This window comes from Schistocerca serialis, chromosome 5 (genome assembly GCF_023864345.2).
Source record: "Schistocerca serialis cubense isolate TAMUIC-IGC-003099 chromosome 5, iqSchSeri2.2, whole genome shotgun sequence".
Lineage (NCBI taxonomy): Eukaryota > Metazoa > Arthropoda > Insecta > Orthoptera > Acrididae > Schistocerca > Schistocerca serialis.
Genome location: NC_064642.1, coordinates 361,165,959 through 361,186,379, shown reverse-complemented (window position 1 = coordinate 361,186,379; position 20,421 = coordinate 361,165,959). Strand labels below are relative to the sequence as shown.

The following is a 20,421-nucleotide window of genomic DNA, read 5'->3' as shown; positions in this document are numbered from 1 at the left end:
GGCTATTTACAATTTGTACAGAAATCAGATGGCAGTTATAAGAGTCGAGGGGCATGAAAGGGAAGCAGTGGTTGGGAAGGGAGTGAGACAGGATTGTAGCCTATCCCCGATGTTATTCAATCTTTATATTTAGCAAGCAGTGAAGGAAACAAAAGAAAAATTCGGAGTAGGTATTAAAATCCATGGAGAAGTAATAAAAATTTTGAGTTTGCCGATGACATTGTAATTCTGTCAGAGACAGCAAAGGACTGGGAAGAGCAGTTGAGCAGAATGGATAGTGTCTTGAAAGGAGGATATAAGATGAACATCAACAGAAGCAAAACGAGGATAATGGTATGTAGTCGAATTAAGTCGGGTGATGCTGAGGGAATTAGATTAGGAAATGAGGCACTTAAAGTAGTAAAGGAATTTTGCTATTTGGGGAGCAAAATAACTGATGATGGTTGACATAGAGAAGATATAAAATGTAGACTGGCAATGACAAGGAAAGCATTTCTGAAGAAGAGAAATTTGTTAACGTCGAATATAGATTTAAGTGTCAGGAAGTCATTTCTGAAAGTATTTGTATGGAGTGTGGCCATGTATGGAAGTGAAACATGGACGATAAATAGTTTGGACAAGAAGAGGATAGAAGCTTTTGAAATGTGGTGCTACAGAAGAATGCTGACGATTAGATGGGTAGATCACATAACTAATGAGGAGATATTGAATAGGATTGTGGAGAAGAGAAGCTTGTGGCACAACTTGACTAGAAGAAGGGATCGCTTGGTAGGTCATGTATTAAGGCATCAAGCTTCGTAGAGGGAGACCAAGAGATGAATACACTAAGCAGATTCAAAAGGATGTAGGTTGCAGTAGGTACTGGGAGATGAAGAAACTTGCACAGGATAGAGTAGCATGGAGAACTGCATCAAACCAGTCTCAGGACTGAAGACCACAACAACAACAACAACAATCCAGGGGAGAAAAGTAGCTTTTAGGACTTGGTGGACATACATCGTGATACTGGCCTTCTGCGAAATTGAGTCCTGAAATTAGCAGCAAAAAGAGCAGAGGCTGCTGCAAAAGATGGATGCTACCAGGATTTGTATGATCAGCTTGTCAGGTTCCATAATCGTTCAACCCAGGACACTGGACATATTGTGCATGTCAAGGAGCCACAAAATAACTGTTTAGAGACCAACAAGCTATCTTTCTACAGTGGTAAGACTGTGTTGTTATTATCAGAAAGAACAAATCTCTGCTCCCATGAGTTTCAAATCATGACCCTATCTTTGGACGTATGCCCTTAATTATAACCGAGGCTATAAGGCTTACATTAAGAAGATAAAAAAAAGGTAAAAAACTGGGCTAGGCTGTACCAGGGAATTCCAGAAAATCCTCGGAATGCCACAGTTTTCAACCAGGTCATCACCAAGAACAAATTTCTGTACCTGTGGACAACTAGCATAACAGCTGGAATCTGGAAGTGTAAAGGAGATGTAAGCAATTGCTCAACTTACTGCCCAGTTCAATTCCTCAATGACATACTGAAAATATTCAAGCAAGTGCTAGATGTTAGGTTAAGCAGCATTGTCACAGTAACACCTGACCAGAGTGGATTAGTTAAGGACTGTAGCACCCACAGATGCAACCGATATCACACACTTATTGATAGAAAAGCATAGGGAGAAAGAGAAGAGTGTACACAAGACATTTCCGTCCCTGTGGGTCTGGGGGTTAGAATAGGTCCGAGGTATTCACGCCTGCAGTAAGAGGCAACTAAAAGGAGTCTCACAAGTTTCGGCCTTTATGTGATAGTCCCCTGTCGGGTTTGACATCCATCTTTCTAAATTTTCCCGAAGAGTGAGCCAATTGGGGAAGGGCGCCTTACATGGTGCATCATGTCCATCCTGCATTGAGACCCTTAGTCCACTTTCTCGTCAGCGCATTGCAGTCCCACTCATTCTCCATCTCTCCCTGCGGGTCCGGGGGTAAGAATAGGCCCAAGGTATTCCTGCCTGTCGCAAGAGGCAACTAAAAGGAGTTTCTCATGTTTTGTCCTTTATGTGATGGTCCGCTGTAGGGTTTGACCTCCAGTCTGCAAAATTATCCCAAAGAGCGAGCCAATTAAGGAAGGGTGCCTTACATGGTGCATCGTGTCCATTGTGCATTGAAATCTTTAGCCCACTTTCTTGTTGTCACATTTCAGTCCCGCTTATTCTCCATCTCTTGGTCGAGGACACCTTCCTGGGTACGTTTTCCACCAACCACCTTGCAGTGTTGCTTTCTGCATTGACGATGACCATGGACTTCTTTGTACCTGATATCCAGCATGGTAGCCAGTCCGTTGTGGTGGGGCCACCATGTACCCTGTTGGTTGTAGCCCCCCTGACCACACAGGGATTGTTCTGCTGATGCCTGCGCAGTTAACTCCCCACATATGCCATGGAGTAGATGCCCATCCCCTGGGGCATCGGGACTCCTGGCAATGACCATCCTACCAGGTGGCCTTTGCTGTGGCTAGGTGGTGCCAAAGTGCAGGGTCCCTGATCGGAGTAGGTGGCATCAGGGCAGATGACACGCGATGAAGCGTAGTCCATCATCTCTTGCTGGTCCTGAAAACCAGCAGTCTCTAAGTGTTCACAGGCTCAATTCAACGCACAGAAGTACGACCCCAAATTGTTCCCCTCCTTGGCCACACCAAGGGAGGAGCGTCAGACTAAGGATGGCAGCGGATCTTATTCTCCCTGGTACCTTGTATGTTCAAGAGCTGATGGGGAATCTTTCATGACAATGAAGCATCAGTTTTTTGTTGAGCATTTAGTTTAGTTCGGGGAGGTAGAGGGATTGTCCAGAATGAGATCTTGGTCAGTCTCGATCAAAACAGCATTCTCTGCCCAGTCACGGATGTTACTTACTTGTGACAAGCTGAGGGATGTTTCTATAACCATCACGCCCCATAAGAGCTTAAATATGGTCCAGGGTATCATAGTTCAAAGGGACCTTCTTTTGCAGTCGGACGATGAGCTGCGCGCAAATTTAGAGCGGCGAGGTGTAGATTTCATCCGACATGTGCACTGGGGTCTGAGGGATAATCAGGATGCCAGTGGTGCCTTCATCTTGGCCTTCGAGGGTGATACATTGCCCGAGAAGGTCAAGGTGATGGTCTACTGCTGTGAAGTAAAGCCCTATATCCCTCCCTGTGGTGCTTTATTAAGTGCTGGAAACTTGCTCATATGTCTTCTCGCAGTACTTTCAGCGTCACATGTCGAGATTGCGGACGCCCATCACATCCCAATACTCCATGTGCCCCGCGTCACATCTGTGTCAACTGCGGAGAGCACCATTTGCCTTCCTCTCCAGACTTCAGAATTTTACAGAAAGAAAGGAAAATCCTGGAGTACAAGACCGTGGACTGACTGACCTACACTGAGGCTAAGAGAAAATTTAAACACCTACATCCTGTAATGTATGACATTGTCTTATGCTGCCACTACAACAGTTCTGGCACCACCAGCTCCCGCCAAACCCCGTTACCTCTCAGAGCCAGAAGTACACCTTCCCCCTAGATGGTGGGGGGCATATCCCTCCCGTCCAACAATTTCCCTCCCTGTTGCTCCCACACTACCTAATTTGGGAGCAACACTCCCCCAACCATCGGCGACGTCTGTCCCCACTTTTAAGACAGAGAAGCGCAAGTCTTCTTCGGCTTCTCTTGCTAGGAAGGGGTCCCTTGGGTCACTCCTTTCCCAGGTTTTTGCTAGTGGGAAAGATGACACCCACCAGTGGCTGAAGAGCCCAAAAGCAGCTGGTCATAGGGCTTCATGCTCATCCTCAGTCCCGGAGACGGAGCCAGTGGAGTCCTCCAGCCAGGGAAACCCAAGGAGCAGCGAGAGAAATCCAAAAAGAACCACCCTAAGACCAAGGAAATTGCAGGGGCACCCACACCACTGCTACCTACAAGCTCTGCATCTGAGGACTGGGTGGAGATTCTGGCGTCCACTGAGGATCTAGATCTTGCCAGACCCTTGGACACAATGGATATAAACTGCTCAGGCCGTAAGTCAGTGGCAGCAGGTGACCGTGAGGTGTAAACTGCCTCATTGAATGTTCCATGCCTTCCCAGTCTCATGATGACGTCATCCTCCAGTAGAATTGCGGTGGTTTTTTCCATCGCTTGGCTGAGCTACAGCAACTGTTAAGCTTTACACATGCTGTCTGCATTGCCCTGCAGGAAATCTGGTTCCCGGCAATGCGGTCCCCTGTCCTCCGCAGCTATTAGATATATTACAGGAACCATAGCCTTTGTAATCGAGTGTCAGGTGGAGTTTGCTTTTATGTCCTAAACTCAGACTGTAGTGAAACTGTGCCCCTTCAAACCCCTCTTGAAGTTGTGACGTCAGAATAAGGACAACACAGGAAATAACTGTTTGCAATGTATACCTTCCTCCAGATGGTGCAGTATCCCTGAATGTATTAACTGCACTGATTGATCAACTCCCTGAATCTTTCCTACTTTTGGGAGATTTTGATGCCCATAACCCCTTATGGAGTGGCACCGTGCTTACCGTCTGAGGCAGAGATGTCGAAACTTTACTGTCTCAGATCGACCTTTGTCTCTTAAATACTGGGGCCACCACACATTTCAGTGTGGCTCATGGTAGTTACTCGGCTACTGATTTATCAATTTGCAGCCCAGGACTTCTCCCATCTATCCACTGGAGAGCACATGATGATCTGTGTGGTAGTGACCACTTCCCCATCTTCCTGTCACTGCCCCGGCCTCAGGACCCTGGATGCCTGCCCAGATGGACTTTAAACAAGGCAGATTGGGAAACTTTCTCCTCTGCTGTCACCACTGAATCTTCCGCACACGGAAACATCGATGTGATGGTTGAGCAGGTGACTTCAGCAATTGTTTCTGTGGCAGAAAGCACGATCCCTCGCTCTTTTGGGTGCCCCCGGTGTAAGGCAGTCCCTTGGTGGTCTCCGAAAGTCGCTGAAGCAATTAAGGAGTGTCGGTGAGCTCAACAGTGGCATAAGCGGCACCCTTCCCTGGAGCACCTCATATCCTTTAAATGGTTTTGTGCCTGCGTTCGCCAACTTATCAAACAACGGAAGCAGGGGTGTTGGAAAAGATATGTCTTGACCATTGGGTGCCATATGTCACCTTCCCAAGTCTGGGCAAAGATCAAACGTCTTTTCGGGTACCAGACCCCAACAGATGTTCCTGGTGGTACCATAAATGGCGTATTATCTACCGACGCAAACGCGATTGCCAAACACTTTGCTGAGCACTTTGCTCGAGCCTCTGCGTAGGAAAATTACCCCTCTCCCAGCCTTTCTCTCTCTCAAGTGGCGACTGGAAGGGAAAGCCCTCTCATTCACTACACGCCACAATGAATCCTATAATGGCCTATTTACAGAGTAGGAGCTCCTCAGTGCCCTTACACACTGCCCTGACACATCTCCTGGGCCTAACTGGATCCACAGTCAGATGATTAAATATCTCTCATCTGACTACAAGCCTGGTGCGATGGCGTCTTTCCATCGCAACAGCGGGAGAGCACCATAATTCCAGTGTTCAAACCCAGTAGAAACCCGCTTGATGTGGATAGCTATCTGCCCATCAGTCTCACCAACATTCTTTGTAAGCTGCTGGAACGTATGGTGTGTCGGCGGTTGGGTTGGGTCCTGGAGTCACATGGCCTACTGGCTCCATGTCAGGACATCTTCCGCCTGGGTCGCTCTACCACTGATAATCTTGTGCCCCTTGAGTCTGCCATCTGAACAGCCTGGTTGCCGTCATTTTTACTTACGTAAAGCATACAACATGACCAGGTGACATCATATCCTTGTCATATTGTATGAGCGGGGTCTCCAGGGCCCGCTCCCAATTTTTATCTAAAATTTCCTGTCGCTCTGTACTTTCCGTGTCCAAGTTGGTGCCTCCCATAGTTCCACCCATATCCAGGAGAATGAAGTCCTGCAGGGCTCTTTATTGAGTGTCTCTATTATTTTGTGGCCATTAATGGTCTAGCAGCAGCTGTCGGGCCCTCCGTCTCCCCTTCTCTGTATGCAGATGATTTCTGCATTTTGTACTGCTGCTCCAGTACTGGTGTTGCTGAGTGGTACCTACAGGGAGCCATCCACAAGGCGCAGTCATGGGCTCTAGCCCACGGCTTCCAGTTTTCAGCCGCAAAGTCGTGTGTCAGCTTCATACCGTTCATCCGGACCCAGAACTTTATCTTCCTGACAATCCACTCACTGTAGTGGAGACATTGAATTCTTAGGACTGGTTTTTGACACTCGATTGACGTGGCTTCCTCATCTTTGTCAGCTTGAGTGGAACTGCTGGGAGTACCTCAATGCCATCCGTTACCTGAGCAACACCAATAGGGGTGCAGATTGCTATATGCTGCTGCTGCTGCTGCTCTACAGAGTCCTTGTCCAATCCCTCAGCATTACATTTACTCGACCCTGTGCACCACTGCAGGGTTCGACTAGCGACAGGAGCTTTTAGAACAAGTCCAGTAACCAGCGTACTGGTGGAGGCTGGAGTCCGTCCATTGCAGATCAGATGTACACAGCTGCTCGCCAGTTACGCTGCACACATTTGTAGTTCTCCGGAACATCCGAATTACTGTCTCCTTTACACGCCCACGGCGGTCCATCTCCCACGTCGGCGGCCCAGGTCAGGGCTTACAATTGCATTTTGCGTGCGGTCCCTTCTCTCCGAACTGGAGTCCTTCCCTTTACCACCTCTACTTGTGGTCCGTTCACGTACACCACCGTGGTGTTCACCTTGGCCACATCTTCGTCTGGACCTTTCACATGTTCCTAAGGACTCCATTAAACCCACCCCTATCTGCTGTCACTTCCTCTCGATTCTTGACATGTTCCGGGCCTCTGATGTGGTTTACACCGATGGCTCGATGGCTGATGGTCACAAGTGCTTTGCGTATGTTCATGGAGGACATATTGAACAGCAGTCCTTACCAGATGGCTGCTGTGTTTTCACTGCAGAGCTGGCGGCCATACCTCGTGCTCTTGTGCACATCTGGTCATGCCCTGGCGCATCATTTCTTATGTGTACTGACTCATTGAGCAGCCTACAAGCTATCAACCAGTGCAACCCTCACCATCCTCTGGTAGAGACCATCCATGCCCTGGAATGGTCAAGTCATTCAGTGGTGTTTGTGTGAACCCCAGGACACTTCGGAATCCCAGGCAACGATCTTGCCAACAGGCTTGCCAAACAGGCAATGCAGAAACCGCTTCTGGAATTGGGCGTCTCCGAAGCTGACCTGCATTCTGTCTTATGCCGCAGGGTTTTCAGGCTTTGGGAGATGGGATGGCATAACAGTACGCACAACAAGCTGTGTGTCATTAAGGAGACGATGAATGTGTGGAAGTCTTTCATGCGGTCCTCTCGCAGGGAATCAGTTGTCCTCTGCCGGTTCCTCATTGGCCATACATAGCTAACGCATGGTTACTTACTCTGTCACAAGGTCCCACCTCTGTGTCACTGTGGCCCCCAAACGACAGTCGGCCACCTCTTGCTGGACTGCCCACTTTTAGCTGCTCTTCGGCTGACTTTTAATTTTCCCACCTCCCTACCTTCAGTGTTGGGCGACGATGCCTCAGCAGCAGCTTTAGTTTTACATTTTATCCATGAGAGTGGGTTTTATACTTCTGTGTAGGTTTTAGCGCATGTCCTTTGTCCCTCTGTGTCCTCCATCCTAGTGCTTTTAGGGTGGAAGTTTTAATGCGTTGCCGAGTGGCTGGCTTTTCCTTTTTATTCTTGTGGTCAGCCAGCCAGTGTAATCTGCTTTCTTGTTTTACTCTCTTCTGGTTCTAGTGTCTTTCTGTTGTTTTCTTGTCCTCTTCTGCTCCTTTTAGTGTTTGCTGCCTTTCCTTCGTTCTTGTGGTTTTTCCTTTCTTTCCGTTTTGTGTTATATCTCTCGTCCGTTTTGCTCTCACACTTGTGGCATTGTTTTATTAGGAACAAGGGACCGATGACCTCGTAGTTTGGTCCCTTCCACCCTCTATTAAACCAACCAACCAACCAATCATTCTCCATCTCTTGGGTGAGGACACCTTCCTGGGTGTGTTTTCCACCATGCACTATGCAGTGTAGCTTTCTGCGCCAATGATGACCATGGACTTCTTAGCACCTCATAGCACCATGGTAGCCAGTCAGTTGTGATGGGCCACCATGTACCCTGACAACACAGGGATCGCTCTGCTGATTCTTGTGCCAACTCCCCACATATGCCATGGAGTAGATGCCCATCTCCCTGGGGCATGGGGACTCCCGGTAATGGCCATCCTGACAGGTGGCCCTTGCTGAGGCTGGGTGGTGCCCTTGGGGTGGGTCCCTGGTCGGAGCAGGTGGCATCAAGGCAGATGACACGCCATGAAGTGTAGTACGTAATCTCTTGCTGGTGGTCCACCGCCAGCAGTCTCAAAATGGGCAAAGTCTAACTTCAATGCTAAGAAATATGACCCCAAATCGTTCCCCTCCCTGGCCACACCATGGGAGGAATGCCAGGCGAAGGATGGCAGTGAAGCTTCTTTGTCCCAGTACCTCATATGTATGAGAGTTGATGAGAAATCTTTCATGTCCATTTAGCCTCAGTTTTTTGTGGAGCATTTGGAGGACAAGTTTTGGGGGTTGGAGGGCTTGTCCTAAATGCACTCTGGGTCAGTCTTGATAAAAACAGCATCCTCTGCCCAGTCACAAGCATTACTTGCTTGTGACAAGTTGGGGGATGTTAGTTACCATCACACCCCATAAGAGCTTAAATATGGCCCAGGGTATTATATTCCACAGGGACCATCTTTTGCGGTCTGACGATGAGCTGCACGCCAATTTAGAGTCGCGAGGTGTTCATTTCGTCCGGCACGTTCATCGTGGTCCGAGGGATAATCAGGTTGACACTAGTGCCTTCGTCTTGGGGGTGAGACATTGCCCAAGAAGGTGATGGTCTACCGCTGTGACGTGAAGCCATATATTCCTCCCAAGGTGTGGTGCTTTAAGTGCTGGAAGTTCGGCCATACGTCTTCGCGCTGTACTTCCAGCATTACATGTCGAGATTGTGGACGTCCATCACATCCCAATACTCAATGTGCCCCGCCTCCCATCTGTGTCAACTGCGGAGAGCGTCATTCACCTTGCTTGCTAGACTGCAGGATTTTACAGAAAGAGAGGAAAATCATGGAATATAAGACCCTGGAGCGATTGATCTACACTGAAGCCTAGAGGAAATTTGAGGGCCTACATCCTGTGGCTATGACCATCTCTTACGCCGCTGCTACGAGAACAGTTGTCGCCCCCATCATTACTGTCGCCTCTCAGAACCAGAAGACTACACCTGCCCCCTTTATGGTGGAGGGCACTTCCCTCCCTCTTACTCCTGCACCACCTAGTTTGGGAGCCCCCCCCCCCCCAACCCCACCAACCATTGGGGATATCAGTCCCCACTTCTGAGCCAGAGGTGCGTAAGTCTTCTTTGGCTCCTCTCGCTGGTAAGGGGCCCCCTGTGTCACTCCCTTCCCAGGTTTCTTCTAGTGGGAAAGATGAGACCTGCCAGTGGCTGAAGAGCCCAAAAGCAGCTGGTTGTAGGGCTTCATGCTCATCCTCAGTCTCGGACACTGAATCAGTGAAGTCCTCCCAGCCAGGGAAGCCCAAGGAGCAGCGAGACAACTCCAAAAAGAAGGTCCCCAAGACCAAGGGAACTGTGGTGGCACTCACACCACCGCTACCTACAAGCTCTGCATCTGCAGATGAGGTGGAGATTCTGGCATCCGCTGAGTACCTAGATCTTGCCGAACCCTTAGACACAATGGATATAGACTGCTCAGGCAAAAAGTCAGCGGCAGCAGGTGACCATGAGGTGTAAACTGCCTCATCGATTATTCCATGTCTTCCTAGTCTCATGATGATGTCATCCTCCAGTGGAATTGCGGCAGTTTTTTCCACCACCTGGCTGAGCTACAATGACTGTTAAGCTTTACACCTGCTATCTGTATTGCCCTCCAGGAAACCTGGTCCCGACAATGCAGATCCCTGCCCTCCCTATAAAGGATACTACAGGAACTGTAGAGACTATAATCAAGTGTCAGGTGGAGTTTGTGTTTATGTCCTAAACTCAGTCTGTTTGAACCTGTGCCCCTTCAAATCCCTCTTGAAGCTGTGGCTGTCAGAATAAGGACTACATAGACAATAACTGTCTGCAATGTATATCTTCCTCTTCTCCTGAATGTACTAGCTGCATTGATTGATCAACTCCCTAAACCTTTCCTACTTTCGGGAGATTTTAATGCCCATAACCCCTTGTGGGATGGCATCATGCTTATTGGCCAAGGCAGAGATGTCGATACTTCACTGTCTTATTTCAACCTCTGCCTCATAAATACTGGAGCCACCACACATTTCAGTGTGGCTGATGGTGGTTACTCGGCCATTGATTTATCAATTTGCAGCCCAGGACTTCTCCCATCTATCCACTGGAGAGCACACGACAACCTGAATGGTAGTGACCACTTCCCCTTCTTCCTGTCATTGCCCGGTGTCAGGCCCATGGACACCTGCCCAGATGGGCCTTAAACAAGGCAGACTGGGAAACTTTCACCTCTGCTGTCAGCATTGAATCTCCCCCACACGGGAACATCAGTGTGATCGTTGAGCAGGTGACTACAACAGTCGTTTTTGTGGCAGAAAACACGATCCCTCGCTGTATAGAGTGCCCCTGGCAAAAGGCAGTCCCTTGGTGGTCGCTGGAAGTTGCTGAAGCAATTAAGGAGCGTCGGCGAGCTCTACAGTGGCATCCTTCCCTGGAGCAACTCATAGCCTTTAAATGGCTCCGTGCCCGCATTCGCCAATTTATCAAATAGTGGAAGCAGGAGTGTTGGGAGAGATATGTCCTGACCATTGTGTGCCACTCATTACCTTCCCAAGTCTGGGCAAAGGTCAAATGTCTTTTTGGGTACTAGACCCCCAAAAGGTGTTCCCGGTGTTAACATAAGTGATATGTTATCTACTGATGCAAACATGATTGTCGAGCACTTTACTGAGCTGTAGTGCTGTGCTTCTCACCTTCTCTGTATGCAGACGACTTCTGCATTTTGTACTGCTCCACAAGTACTGGTGTTGCTGAATGGCACCTACAGGGACCATCCATAAGGTGCAGTCATGGGCTCTAGCCCACGGTTTCCAGTTTTCGGCCGTGAAGTCGTATGTTATGCTCTTCTGTCAGTGTTGTACTATTCATCCAGAACCAGAACTTTACATTAATGATGATCTGCTCACTGTAGTGGTGACATATTGATTCTTAGGACTGGTCTTCGATGCCCAATTGACTTGGCTTCCTCACCTTCATCAGCTTAAGCGGAAGTGCTGGCAACACCTCAATGCCCTCCGTTGCCTGAGCAACACCGACTGGGGTGCAGATCGGTCTATGCTGTTGCAGCTCTACAGAGCCCTTGTTCAATCCCGCCTTGACTATGGGAGTCTCGTTTATGGTTCAGCGGTGCCCTCAGCATTGCGTTTACTCGACCCAGTGCACCACTGTGACATACGCCTAGCGACAGGAGCTTTTAGGATGAGTCCGGTGACCAGTGTTCCTGTGGAGGCCGGAGTCCCTCCATTGGAGGTTAGGCGTGCACAACTGCTGGTCAGTTACGTTGCATACATTAGTAGTTCTCCTGCATATCCAAATCACTGTCTCCTTTTCTCACCCATGGCGGTTCATCTCCCACATTGGCGGCAGTCAGGGCTTCCAATTGCAGGGCTTCCAATTGCAGTTTGTGTCTGGTCCCTTCTTTCCAAACTGGAGTCCTTTACCGAGGTCACAAAGTGGTTTACACAGACGGCTCGATGGCTGATGGTCACGTCTGCTTCGTGTATGTTGAAGGAGGACATATTGAACAGCATTCCTTGCCTGAAAGCTGCAGTGTTTTCACTGCCAAACTGGTAGCTATATCTCATGCTCTTGAGCACATCCGTTCATGCCCTGGGGAGTCGTTTCTTCTGTGTACTGACTCCTTGAGCAGCCTACAAGCTATCAACCAGTGCTACCCTCATCATCCTTTGGTAGCGGCCATCCAGGAGTTCATCTATGCCCTGGAACATACCAGTCATTCAGTGATGTTTGTCTGGACCCCAGGTTACGTCGGAATCCCAGGCAACGAACTTGCCGACTGGCTGGCCAAACAGGCTACGTGGAAACCGTTTATGGAGATCGGCTTCTCTGCAACTGACCTGTGTGCAGTACTATGCCGCAAGGTTTTGCGGCTTTGCGAGATGAAATGGCGTAACCTCAGCATGCACAACAAACTGTGCGCCATTAAGGAGACTATGAATGTGTGGCAGTCCTCCATGAGGGCCTCTAGCAGGGACTCTCTGGTTCTCTGCTGACTCCACATTGGCCACACTTGGGTGACACATGGCTACCTCCTGCGCCATGATGACCCACCTGGTCGGTGCGGCGCCTGGCTGACAGTGGCCCATATCTTGGTGAGCTGCCCTCCTTTCGGACTTGTTGCCATTAATTTTAACTGAGAATGCCTCATTGGCTAATTTAGTTTTACGTTTTATATGTGATGGTGGGTTTTATCATTCTATATAGGTTTTTGTGAATGTCCTTTGTCCCTTTGTGTTCTCCATTCTAATACTTTTAGGGTGGATGTTTTAATGTGTCACAGAGTGGCTGGCTTTTCCTTTTTATTCTCGTGGTCAGCCAGCCACGGTCATCTGCTCTCTTGTTTTATCCCTTCTACTTGTTTCTTGCTTCTCTCTGTGGTTTTCTTTTTTTTTTTTTTTTTTGTCCATAGTAGTGTTGGTTGTCCTGTTGTTCTTCTGGTTCTTCCTTTTTCCTGTCATTGGGCTGTACATCTCCTTTCTTTTCTTCGTTCCGTTGTGTAATTATTTTAATGGGAACAAGGGACCGATGACCTTGCAGTTTGGTCCCTTCACCCCCTTTTTGAACCAACCAACCAACCAACCAACCATAGCTCTTAAGGTATGAATTTTACTCTACAGTCTTTCCTTGTTTTGATCTAAACTATATGCTTCCAAAATATGGAAAGCAAAGAGCTTGCAGTAGAAGAGATTTGTTTTGCAGTTGTTAACAACCATTCAAACACACAATTTTTTTTTTTCCAAACAACTGATTTCAACAGTCTTAGCTGTCATCTTCGAGTCTAGTACCTTTTTTTGTAGTAAAACAGGTTTATTTTATGCTGAACTTCATGCACAAGATGTCAGGTGGATAAAACTCAGCACATTATAAATGGTTGTCATCGCTAAAGCATTTAAAATATTGAAAAATATTATATTTACTGCTCAAAAGTTCTTAATTCATGGCAATAATGAAATGTACCATATTTCAAACCTCTATCTAAATACTGATTGCTTTCCAGAGGCCTGATTTTTTAACTTTTTTAATGAGCTGAAACTTTAGTTCATGTGACTGGGCATAAAACAACTTCTGTGCCTAGGCCATATGTTTGTTGTGCATTGACCCTTCTTGACGACAGCTAGAGCATTAACAAAAGTCAGTTTATTATACTTACCTATTTATAGACACTTAAATAAAACTATACAACTTCATGGTGGAACTCGGGTGAAGTAAATCGTTTTTTCTCAAGGGTTCTTTAAACACTCATGAATGTGGGAAGAATGAGACTTAATGAATGCAGCAAAAGTGTGATGCAGCGGATGTAGCAACAAATATCTGTAACAGTCTAGTGGTGCAGTGTATCGAAGACAAAGAAGTAGGCCTACTCCTAGCTCTTAAGGTACTGTCAAATGGGATGAAGTTGGCTGCTGGGATGAAGTTGACTGAAAAGTTAACATAAAATGTTTTTTTTAAGTAACAGCACATAAGTGCAAGTATATGTACATTAACTTATGAATTTGCCATGTAGGTTGCAGTTTTGTTTGTTGCACCCCAGTTGTCAGTGGAAAATGGTGCGTGCATAAAAATTTAAATTGTATGAACTGAAAAAATATAGCTTAGCTGTTTTAAAACTGTGTCTCACAGAAATAACTTTAAGTGGAAAACTAAGATGGTTAAGTTTAAAGTCTAAAATCAGTCAACTTCACCCCGTGTGACAGTATGCATTTTAGGGACCATCTTTACTAGCCTTTTTTTCTTCAAATGATGGTTCTTGCCATATCCCTGAATACTGACCATTCCTCTCGGAACACCCTTTGTGTATATTATATGCAAAGTGAAACTATGAATATCATACTGCTTCTATGAAATGTCAGTATTGTGCAGCAGCTTGAAATCCAAAGGAATGTTTTCATGGAAATTGATTTATTGAGTGTCTGAGAAGATTTCATAACATGTTGTCTGTGGAATCCTGAGGCAACAAAAAATAATTAAAGGTGTTTGAGGGGATGAAGTGTTGTCATTGAGAGAAATTTCTCATTAGCTTATACTTTCTGTGTACCCTCAAGGCAAAGTAGATGATGAATAATGTTCACAACACTCTCCTGTGAGCTCTTCTCTCTGGCCCTGCTGGACCATGTAGTGCTGACTGGCTGTTGTGCCATCTTCTCCTGCTAATGTCATTTGGATACTGTATGAAGGGGCATATGGCCAGCACAGTAACTTCCTAGACCTTGGAACTGCTACTTGCCATTCAAATAGCTCCTCATTTGACATCATAGCTCCTCATTTGGAACCCCATTTTTCTTATCTCCCACCAAACAAAAATCCCTGGAAGTACTGGGAATAGAATCTGGTTCCTCCACATGAAAGTCAGACATGCTGACCACTCAGCCACAGAGGTGGCCTTAATACTCTCCTGAATACACAGAATGAAAGAGAATGTTGTTATACTTGGGGGATCCATGGGAATGAGGGGTATTGCTGTTGCTTACGTAGCAATGATAGATTTGCAGATTACCTGCCATTAATTTTCTCTGACATAAACATAAATGCTGTGAAAGTTTTGTATCTATGTGACATATCCACAAACAGTTAAGAATTTAATGGATGATGATGATGATTATTATTATTATTAGTGTTTTAGGGTGCACAACAACGAGATTATCAGCGCCCGGAATTTAATGGATATCAAAATAACCCTTTCATCTACTATTTATCAGTCATCAGTCAGCCACATTTATGTGAAGGGTCTTTTATATTATCTTTAAAACTATCTTTCTTGTACTTTGTGCTGAGCAATGAATTTGGAAACAGGTAGCCTGTCAAATAGATAACTTAGGAATGTTATTCACTATTGCTTAAGTACAGTGTTGTAGCTGTTGTTGGTCTTTGGAATAAACCATCATTAAAGAAGTCAGCTGGTGATTAATTCAAGATGTAGATATCTTACAATTTGCTAATCAAGAAACTAGGATCTTGAAGAATGAGTGCTGTGAGCTAAGTTGGTAGTCAACAGAAATTTTTTTCATTGTAGTTGTGTCTGCCTGCTGCTGATTTTTCACAGTCCATTAATAGTTCAGCTCAGCACATAGAATTTTTCTTAAGAATATCGATACACATCCAGCTTAATCCTAAAGGATAAACTGTATTAAACTTTAAAGTTCCAGATTCCCGTTTCCTAATGTTTGCTTTCATTGATTTACAGGAAAGGTGAAGGTTGTGAGAGCACTGTACAATTACACAGCACAATTAGTAAGTAAAAACAAATCTTAATTTTATAATTAATTGCCTACTAATTCACTAACACAACAAAATTCTGATGACTGTCACCATTGGCTCAGTGTGTTACCCAGCTGTCGGAATCGAGTCACGAGATTTCCACAGATGTTGGAAGTAAAATGTGTTCCTTCACTCTTCCAAGGATACCTTAAAAGTGGAACATAACCTAATCAAAGTCTGAATAAAATGATTGCTAGCCTGGGAGATTCTTGTTTCACTCATTGATGTAAGTTTTCGTTATATTTCTGAATTATCATGGAAAAGGATAGACTTATATCATTGTTTTAGATTTTTGCTTCCTACAGGTGAAAGACATCGGAAAAAAGTTGTTGTAGTTTTCCCTTGTATCAGACGGTCAGAAAAAATAAGAGGGGTCAATCTCATACTTGTTACTTGTTTTGGGGTGAGACTGATCATATTTTTTTTTTTTTTTTTTCTTTCTTTTTGTCATACATACAGAGTGCTAACGAGCAGAAATGTTTCTTCAAAATGTAAGGAATTTGGTTCATCCATTTTTGAGATAATTAATTGGAACAATAAATAACTGTGGATTTTTTATTTCTGTTACATTGAAGAAACAACATCAGAATTAAGAATGATAAAAACTGAAATCATATATTCTTAGCAAATGCATATTTTAAACAATCACGTCCTTCAGTAGAAGGTATTGGTCACATAAATAAAATGCCATTCACAGGCACTGTTGAGAAGTCAGTTTCTTCCTCTGTAAGTACTTTGTGGGAACCTCCAGTTCATCTCATTCTCAGTATGGTCTACCTTTATTTTCTCATCTTCCAGACTTACTCTGTAGATTTTTTTCCTAGAGCATTCTCAAAAATTTCATAAGTACAGATGAACTCTTCTTTAAATTGTCTATACTCCTCAAGATACTATACATTCACTCTCACACTAGCTGACCTAGCGAGACGGCGCAGTGGTTAGCATACTGGACTTGCATTTGGGAGGATGACAGTTCAATCCTGCATCTGGCCATCCCGATTCAGGTTTACAGTGACTTCCCTAAATCGCTCCAGACAAATGCTGGGAAGGACATGGCCAACTTCCTTCCCCGTCCTTCCCTAATCCGATGAGACCGAGGACCTCACTGTTTGGTCTCTTCCCCCAAAAACCCCAACCCCTAGCTGACATTTCCTCCTCCACAGACTCTGTGCATCTGTCCTAGCCGTGATGAAAGCGATATCCAGTGGTTGCATGGATTTGGTGCATAGATATAAATTTTATACTGTGAACACTACAGTGACTGAAGTGAAGTTTAAAACGTCTCCAATAATATCTGGTGTATTGCAGAAAATATTCATCAGATGTTGCCATATAAATTGAACCATGCCGTGCATTAAATGTTGATGCTTTGGTATATGTCTTGCCAGTTAACAAATAAACCAGTTTGTGGAGACTGGCCAGCTGCTTCATGAAAACCCATCATGTGAGTGGAGGTTATCACCCTTCCTGATCCCCAGAGTGTGCTACCCAATTCAGGAATTTAAAATCCAAGAACTTAAGGTCTCAGATTGCCTCTCCACTCAAAAAAGTGCACTCATTTACATCCTGTTTCATTGGTATTGGCTTTTGCCTCTGATGTGGCCAGGTCATTGGCAGCACCTCGAATACTTACTCCTTTCATTCCCTCAGTGTCAACCTTTTGCAGTAGTGCAAGTAAATCAGCCCATGAGGGAGATAGACTCTACTCTTCTGTGGATTCTTGACTCCCAGCACACAGCCAGAGAAGCAACATCTTCCTGTGGCACCTATCAATACCAGGCCTGCCTTTAGATTACCCTCTTCATGGAAATCTACAGGCTAGTGACCTGACACAAGCCATTGAGTAGAGGATGATGAGGATGAGGATAGTCCCAATCTTTACATAGTCCATTCTCTCCACTGTCCTGAATGATGATGAAGTGATGAGGACAACACAAATGCCCAGTCCCCAGGGAGAGAGAATCCCTTACCCAACCTGGCCGGAACCAAACCCGGGAGCCTGTGATCCAGAGGTAGCAACACTAGCCACTGGACTGCGAGTTGCAGACTTTAGTGAAGGAGCCATGGACTAAGGGTCGAAGGGCTGCCTGCTTCTCTTCAGTTCCTGCCCCCATAGTGGATAAGCCCTCTCAAAAGTCTGGACCTTCTATAGAAGGAAGACGGCTCCTCCAGTGACGTCAGAGGTGTCAAAAGCTTAGGGAACTCTGAATCTACATTTGTCGATGTTCTCCCCCCCTCCCACTGGTGACAGACAGTGATCCTGTGTGTGACCTATTATTGCCTTGGCCTCGTCACACCTAGTTAGGACACCCTTAACATCACATCTAGCTAGGACACCCTTAACATGATGTTTCAGTGGAACTGGTGTATATATTACTGTCATCTGCCAGATCTGCAATACCACACTGGAAGATATAGCACTGAGAATGAAAATGGCCCGAGTGATCACCATTTGTAACATTTATTTACCTCCAAGCAGAGCACTTACTTATCTTAAGATGAACACCTTGATTCAGCAGCACCCTCTCCCTTTTCTCCTATTTGTCAATTTCAACACACACCACCCCCTGTGGGGGAGTACCATGTTATGTGGTGGGGGCCTTCTGATTAACCTGTATTTTTCCAGTCTTGATCCGTGTCTCTTCGGTAATAGTACACTTACTCACTTCAGTGCCACTCATGCCACCTTTTCGGCTATGGACCTTGTGATCTGTTCCTCCAGTCTCGTGGATTCACTACAATTGTTGTTACATCACAATCTTTGTGCCAACGATCACTTTCCAGTAATCCCATTACTTATTTGTCACTGTCCAACAGACCATTTGCCATGTTGGGCTCTCAAAGAGCCAACTGGTAGTTCTATTCCTCTACTATAAACTTCGTCCCCACTGTCAGACTGCGTCGGTAAGATTTTCGAAGACTGCCTCAATGTTATCAACCTTGCCACTGAGACCACAATTCTCTATTCTTTGGGCACGTTCCATTGGCAGCCAATACCATGGTAGACCAAAGACATTGTCACAGCTTTTCACCAGTGTTGAATGGTCCTCCAACATCTCAAATGGGATCCTTCACCTACTGCCCTCATCACTTTTAAGTGGATCTGTGCAAAGGCTTGCTAACTGATTAAACAAAGTAAGAAGGAATGCTGGGAATACAACATCTCTTCCTTGAGAATGATTGTCTGCTTGGTTGCCACAGATAGATAATTGTTCAGGGTATCTTTCTTCATGGTGATGTTTTTATCGATGTATCACGGATTCACTTTGTGACAGCATTGGCTTCCTTTTATTACTTGACGTGTCCTCGCCCCCCCCCCCCCTCCCTCCCACCATAATCCTGAATTATATAATGAACCTGACAGTGACTGGGAACTGTTTCAGGCCCTTGACTTCTTGGTCAAGGGCTGGCCCTTACTTGATTCATAATCAGATGATCCAACATCTGAATGTGACTCACAGACTCCATCTACCATCTACTAAGGGGCTTCAACCTTATTTGAATGGAAAGTGTGTTGCCTCGATTCATAATCAGATGATCCAACATCTGAATGTGACTCACAGACTCCATCTACCATCTATAAAGGGGCTTCAACCTTATTTGAATGGAAAGTGTGTTGCCTCCACACTGGAGAGATAGTGTCATCATCCTAATCCTTAAACTGGGCAAAAATCCAGTGTCCATCAACAGCTACCAACCTATTACCGTAACTAACGCATTCTGCAAACTGCTTGAAAGGATGATAGCTCAGTTGTGCTGGTTTCTTGAATCGTGGCCGTGTGCCCCATATCACTGTTGTTTCCAGGAGGGATAGCCCACAACAGACTATTTGGTTAGGTTGGAACCAGCAGTCTGACAGCCTTTTTCTAAATGTGGACATCACATTGCAGTCATTTTTATCTACATAATGCATGCTGCACTATTTGATTGCATCACATTTTAAGTACCCGCCATGACTGGGGCTCTTGAGCCGCCCTATAGAATATTGTCAATGTTTATCTCACTGATTGTTTCAGGTTAGAGTTTGCACATTGCACAACTCCTCATGGATCCAAGAGAACAGTGTTCCTCAGGGCTCTGTGCTGAGTGTTACGTTCTTCCTCATTGCTATCAGTGGGCTAGTAACCTCTGTTGGACCTGTGGTCATCCCTGTGCTGTATGTTGATGACCTTGACATTTGGTACGGATCACAGTCTGTACCCTTGGCTTGAATGGCAGCTTTAAACAGTCATGCCTCTTGGGGTGTGGATTACAGTACCATGGTAGACCAAAGACATTGTCACAGCTTTTCACCAGTATTTGCTGGGACCTGGTCGGGTCTTGTGTGGACTATGGTTGCCAGATTTTTGCTTTAGTGGTACCTTCAGCTTCGAAATTATTGGACCCATTACATTAACATGGTGTAAGACTGACCATTGGTGCATTTTGGACTAGTCTGGTAGGTCATCTCCTCTCTGAAGGAGCCATCTTACCCAGTCACTTGACTATATCAACTCTTGTTCATTTTCTCAATCACCTTATGACAGTTTCTTAATCACTTGACATATCAATTTCTTTTTGGATACAAATGTATTGCAGTGCCACTACTACATTATAGGCAAATCTGTGGGAATATGCAGCTGATGTATTGAAGCAGGTGCTGGTAGCTGGTGAGTGTGAGGTGTCAGGATTTAGATTACTGTGACATAGCTGTTGAATTACTGCAAGGTGGACCAGGCTTGCTCAGTGAAATCTGCCAGTACAGTAGTAATGCACT

General features: G+C 45.7%; 1 protein-coding gene across 1 annotated transcript in view; it reads left to right on the top strand.

The window, feature by feature from the left end:
- Positions 1-20,421, top strand: part of LOC126481691 (osteoclast-stimulating factor 1-like) — a 78,358-nt gene that overhangs the window by 11,991 nt on the left and 45,946 nt on the right. The window contains exon 2 of the mRNA XM_050105633.1: positions 15,592-15,638. Coding sequence (XP_049961590.1) covers positions 15,592-15,638 — 47 coding nt within the window. The remainder of the gene's footprint in view (positions 1-15,591; positions 15,639-20,421) is intronic.